This window comes from Corythoichthys intestinalis, chromosome 9, assembly GCF_030265065.1.
Source record: "Corythoichthys intestinalis isolate RoL2023-P3 chromosome 9, ASM3026506v1, whole genome shotgun sequence".
Taxonomy (NCBI): domain Eukaryota; kingdom Metazoa; phylum Chordata; class Actinopteri; order Syngnathiformes; family Syngnathidae; genus Corythoichthys; species Corythoichthys intestinalis.
The window spans coordinates 32,134,001-32,140,000 of NC_080403.1; the positions used below are offsets into that span (position 1 = coordinate 32,134,001).

The 6,000-nt window shown below is 38.1% G+C and overlaps 1 protein-coding gene across 1 annotated transcript; it reads right to left on the reverse strand.

Moving 5' to 3' along the window:
* Positions 1-956: 956 nt before the first annotated feature.
* On the reverse strand, positions 957-2,901 carry LOC130921610 (red-sensitive opsin). Its single transcript, XM_057845693.1, has 6 exons — positions 2,735-2,901; positions 2,162-2,458; positions 1,920-2,088; positions 1,677-1,842; positions 1,371-1,610; positions 957-1,302 (listed from the first exon to the last, which is right to left on the reverse strand). The coding sequence occupies exons 1-6, from the start codon at positions 2,832-2,834 to the stop codon at positions 1,204-1,206; spliced, it is 1,071 nt and encodes a 356-aa protein (XP_057701676.1). The 5' UTR covers positions 2,835-2,901; the 3' UTR covers positions 957-1,203.
* Between the last annotated feature and the right edge of the window lie 3,099 nt (positions 2,902-6,000).

Here is a 6,000-nt window from a genome sequence, read left to right on the forward strand (position 1 = left end):
TATGCGAGTGAATAATTTTTTTAAAGTCGTTTTTTTTTTTTTTTTTTTTTTAATGAAATATTGGACATCGAATAATGATTCCAAGCTAAAGATGACATTTTGAATATTAAATAGAATTACTTACCTTCTTTTTATGCCTTGGTTGAAACAAAAGTGGTTGCGCGACGTCTGTAAACGGGGCTTTCCAGGGTAAAAGGGACAAATTAAAAATAGTTCGGGGGCTTAATGAGCCATGAATCTGCTCTGGCAGCATATAGACATATTGTTCTATCAAACACAACAGTTTTTTTGGCTTAAAATACAGCAGTTTATTTTATAGAGGGTTGCAAGAGCAGAAACTGCTTTTTCCGTCTTGTCTGTGTTTTCCGCCATATATCAACTATTTCGTTTATTTTATGTACTTAAATTTAAATAGAAAAAGGCTGAACCTCTCATATTCTGTAGCCTTAGTTTATGTTTTGTTTTTTTAATATTACTGCATTATCTAATTTTGCCTGATCAACCTAAACAAATGAGATTTAGAACTTGAGTCCTATGTATTCAACACCAGTTTTACCCTGTGGGAAAGAGCAAATAATACAAGTACTATATATATGCCTGTAATCATTTGAAAGGCCCAATACATAATCAATTTTATGTGTTTTGACTGTACGTTTAACAGGAAAGCTTTTGATTTTTTGATTTTGTCATACTAATGTCAACCTTTTCAAAATGAGTGAAATGTTCACTCACAGACCAGCAAAATATTTCTTAATTGTCATTTATAAGTCACAAATGTTTCGCAAACTGGTAGTTTTAATACGGTACTTCCCCTTAGTTTGTTGGTGAATTCAGTTGTGGTGTTGTAAATCCACTGACAGGTACATTATAATCAAAACACAATAATAGTCCGGCAGTGTGTCGTTGTTGTTTTGTTTATTTACTTTAAAAAGTTTAGCCTATGTATTAGTCTAATGAACAATATAGCAAAAAAAATAAACAAATAAAATAAAATCTCAATATGAAAGCTGAGTGGCTCAGCATTTGATCACTACAACTTCCTGTGATAAAAAGAAAATAATAGATGGATTTGCTGCATGTTTTTATTTTATTTTTCATTTGCCAGAAAACTATATTTACTAGACATCATTTGTAAGCAAAAATAAATATTAAACATCAGTGTACAAATTATGTTGATTCCCAAATCTTCACTCAGAGAGGACTTTATGCAGGAGCCACAGAGGAGACTTCTGTCTTTGACGTAGATACTTCTGAGCCATCATCTACTTGTTTGCCAAAGAGCTGCATGATGCATGTCCGGAACTGATGAAAGGGGGGAGAGGGTTTGTCAAAAAGTAGTGATTTTGTATTCAGAACAAGTTGCTCATTACCTGTCGATTCATAAAAACGTAGATGATTGGGTTGTAGATAGTTGCACTTTTGGCGAAATATGCCGGCATTGCTGCAGCAAGAGGATGGAAAGCATATCCGGGATTTGCTGCGGCAAAGCAGGCAAAAAATGTGTATGGTCCCCAGCAAAAAATGTATGCAAGGATCATGACGACCACCATCCTGGATACTTCTCTCTCTGCTTTCTGTGTGGACTCAGATTCCTTCTGCTGCATGGCAACCTGCGACAGACAAATGGACGCTGTTAGACTCAGGCTGTGAACTACGATGCGATTTCACAAACTTACAGTTCGGATGGCCCACCACACTGCAAAGTAGCACAATATAATGATGGCCAGTGGAATCAAGCAACAAGTAATCATAAGAACAACCATATAGGACTGAACACCAGGGTCTTCACTTCCACTGAATACATCAGGGCCGCAGGATGTTTTTAATCCGTGAGGCCAGTACCTACAAGTAGAGTTTATATAATAAATGTTGGTTTCTTTGTCCCCTGAATAACCAGTGGTAGCACAATGATATCATACCTACTCCATCCAAAGATTGGGGGCGCACACCATACGGCTGACCAGACCCAGGAAAACACAATTCCACCTGTAGCCCATTTGCCATCAAATTTAACATTTCCAAATGGTTTGCATACAACTATCCATCTCTCCCAAGATATAATAGTCAGGGACCAAAGAGCGGTGATACCTATGAAAAAGCAGTAATCCCAATGAAAACAGAGTTAAACATTTTATCTCAGAATTCCTTTCTTAGGACTTACCACAAGTCGAGACAGTGAAACCCTCAAATATGCACATTGGGTGTCCCAGAATAAAATAGCCAAAAAACTGGTTGCAAACGCTGATAGTGCTGGCAAAAACTGTTTCTCCAAGATCAGCAATGGCAAGATTGACCAGAATCCAATTGAGAGGGTGACGCAGTTTCTTAAATTTTGCTGTCGCCACCAAGACGAGTCCATTTGTGAATACTGATGCAACGACCACAAATAACATCCAACATGTTGAAACATTGTAAACCCATCGAGGGGCGATATGGTAATTAGGACCTTCAAAAGGATCTGGGGAATTACAAAAAAGAACACAAACAGTCTGTTAGATTGCCTTTCACTTCCATGCACATTCATTTATATAAAGGTCACTGAAGTTCAATCACTCAAAGAATCTCTATAAGCACTCTAGGGTCGCCCCTAAATATTGTGTTTTATTTTCAAGGAATGAAAATTGTGCAGTATTTTAGACTCGAGATTGTCCTTTCTTCATATTGTAGCTTCCCAAATAAAATAATTCAAAGCATATAATTAACAAATAAAAATAATAACAATATAATTCTGTACCTCTGGTATTGTTGCTGTTTGTATAAGCAAATGCAGACCCTCTTGTAGTCTCTTGATACCGCCTGGCTGCAAAGTGTGGTTTATCCCAGGCGTCTGCCATTATTGTTGCACAAGGATCAACTGCCCCTTCTCGCAACTTACACTTAACTTCAGCTTTTATACTTCTGCTCTAGAGAACTCTGATAGGATTAAGTTGAAATCAAATTATAGCCGTTGGTTGGAACTTTGTAGCAATCCACGTGCCAACAAACCTCAACTGTAATTAAAACCACGAGTAATTGGGTTAAGACACCGAATGCCATAACAATCTTGTTAAAAAGCAGATTTCCGTCCAGTCACTGACGGTACGGCTTAATTGCCAGACTTACCTTTACGCTGAGCTCAATACCTATTAACACAAATCTGAGGCATCAGTAGGTCATCCGGATGGAGCTTTACATTGGAACCTAAGGTTTAATTTCCACTACAGACAAAATTAAGTAGAAATTGGACAGATACGTAGAAGTTCAGGTGCCTTTACTCAATGTAATGCCCAGAATACACATGTCTGCCTGCCTTCAGCTCCAAGACCCAGTTCTGCCTGTCCTTGAATGCCTGCTTGCAAGTAAGCTGCTTCGCTGTGGTGTGCAAAATTTGTCAAGGAGGGGGGTTATATTTGTATAATTATCAAAACTAGCAAATTACACCTCCAAAGGGGTCTAAAGTAAAATTGTTAATCACATTCTAATTGCATAACCAGACAGAGAATATTGTGACTTGTAATAAATAATTGCTTGAGTGTGTGATGAAAATTGCACATCTTAGTTGTTGAGCAACAAAATCATAACAGTTTTCATTTTTCACAGTACTGTATTGTAAAATAAATAAATAAATAAATAAATAAATAAGTCACAGATATGCTCCAAAAGCATTGCAATAAGTTTCACTTGAAAAAAAAAACATGTCAGTCTTATTTTCTGCACTGAAGAGGCTGTAGCAACCCAAATGAATAATCTTGCATGCAAGACCTCGTAAACTTCACATGAAAAACTTGTGAAGCGAATACAAACATTTGTTTCTAACAATATCAGTTTTGTCTTCAAGTAATTGATGAACACGTGCAAAGACTGAGAATGTTATATTAACCTGCTGAATTGGTGAGATAGCACGTTCGGCTCTTTTATATATTTTTTTAATCAATTCACCTATCTAACTACTGAGCGTCTTCATTCCAACAATGGCTCACAATAGCATACCGAACGAATGCTATTTTTAGACCCTGACGTTGCATTGTAAAACGGAAGTTGGACATTATAGACACGCACTCGCATACAAACCATTATATTTCTGTTCGTTTTCTCCAGTTGTCTTTCAAAAACGAACATGCCGATCAAACGCTGCTACTATGGAACTTGTACAAACGACTCTAGACATTACGACCGTCTACATATGAAGGATGTTTTCTTCATACGTTTCCCAAAACCAAAGACTCAAAGGAAAAAATGTGAACAATAGATCAGCTTGTGCGGACGTCCGAAAGACCGGTTTAACGCCAGCAAGGTTCATATGCAGTAACAATTTCGTTGGGGGTCATGGTCCTACAAATGACAATCCCAACCCATTGCCTGCCACAGCGTCCCAAAAAGAGCTGAGCCATTTTGATATTTTTACTTATTTTTTAGCGTGACGTTTTGCCATGCTGCTTCTGTCTGACAATGAATGACCTGAAAAAAATTGAAGTGGTATCTGACTGCCTTTTCTGTTGTAAAGAAATAACTTTAGCAAGGGTGAAGTGTAAATAAATTAATAGAATTAAGATTTGTTATTAATGAAAACATTAAAAGTGTTCGTTCGCTGTCACTGAGAAGCATTTGCGATCGCTACACAAAACTAACAATATAAATTACCCCCAAGATCGGTCAGAGACGTAAGACAACCAGAGGATATAATATATAAGAAAGACAGGGCATATGGGGGTTAAGGATAGCTTATTGAAACAGGAGAACTTCATTGTCAGTGGCGTAAGGAAAAAGGTGTGGCTCAGCTCGGCTCTTTTTCAGCCCTCGACACTCAAGTCATCTCTTTAACTGAACATTTGTATGTTCTTCCACAACTTTACCAGTTAATTTGGCACCAAGGACATCATTTTCGGACAAAATTGGTAGGCTTAGCTCTATAAACATTTCCTTCGTACAGTATTTCCATTCGTTTACTATTGGGGACAAACGGCAGCGTGTCCCCCTTAGCAGCAGTTGCTGACGTCATGAATATTAATGAGCGGAAGTGACGTTTAGCATGAGGTACGCCATTTGGAGGAACCGTATTAATAATTGAGCCTTTTTGTACTACTAAAACATGCCGTTTGTCAGGAAGCTATTCTTTTTTTTTTTCTTTCTTGGAGTACACAGTTTTAATTTGCCACTTGGGAGTTTACTGTCCTCTGATTATGGTTGTTTATATTGTGTTGTTTCTTCAGTGAAAGCAGCTTGCCAGGAAAGGGGTCTGGGGTGCCAAAGAGAATAGAAGAACAGAAGGAATACTGATACCCAAAAAATTAAATATGCAGTATATGCTACCTAATACAAGTAGGGTTGCTCTCTACCTTTACCGAGGGTACACCTATTTGGTAGGGGATACCCAGTAACTAAATGAAAGGAAGAGGGAAGAAAAGAAGGGTAAAAGTGTGTAAATGGTTGAGTGCACAATGTTAGTAATGTGTAGTAGGAAAGCCAGTACTAGGACAAATAATTGACATCCTCCAACGTGTGTGTCTGTGCCATGCACAGAATGTGAGCAAGCTCGAAACACCCCTAATCCCGAGGCCATAGCCAATGGAGCACTGTCTGCAGCCCAGGACCATGAAGTTATTCTAAAAATGACCATATGTGTGTTTTGTGTTACTCAGGCTACAGTGTCTCTGCTGTGTGTCTGCTCATGACACACAAAGCGAATCGCCAGTCTGTGTCGTTATGTGATGGAAGGAAGATACCTACTTTTTAATCATCCTAACTAGAGAGGTCACCTCAGAGCAGGCTTGTTCAAAACCCTTTGATCCTGAACACTCACGTCACTGTCCTCGCGGAAAGGGCAGAGTAAAGGTGCTTAGCATGATTTGTTTGTGTGCCCAGATATTTGGTTCCTCCCCAGGATTCAAACTGCTTACACACATTTCCTCCTACCATGCATTAGTATAGCATTAAAAATATACACAGTAATATACTGGGGGGAAAAACAAAAGACATAAAATGTATTATACCAAGCATTTATTCAGATTCAGAGTTTATTTG

Excerpts from the sequence above, each read along its gene's own strand:
- LOC130921610 (XM_057845693.1), bottom strand. The coding sequence starts at position 2,834 with ATGGCAGACGCCTGGGATAAACCACACTTTGCAGCCAGGCGGTATCAA. Across the intron at positions 2,459-2,734 it reads AAACAGCAACAATACCAGAG|ATCCTTTTGAAGGTCCTAAT; the intron begins GTACAGAATTAT and ends GTAATTCCCCAG. Across the intron at positions 1,843-1,919 it reads CCAATCTTTGGATGGAGTAG|GTACTGGCCTCACGGATTAA; the intron begins GTATGATATCAT and ends CTCTACTTGTAG.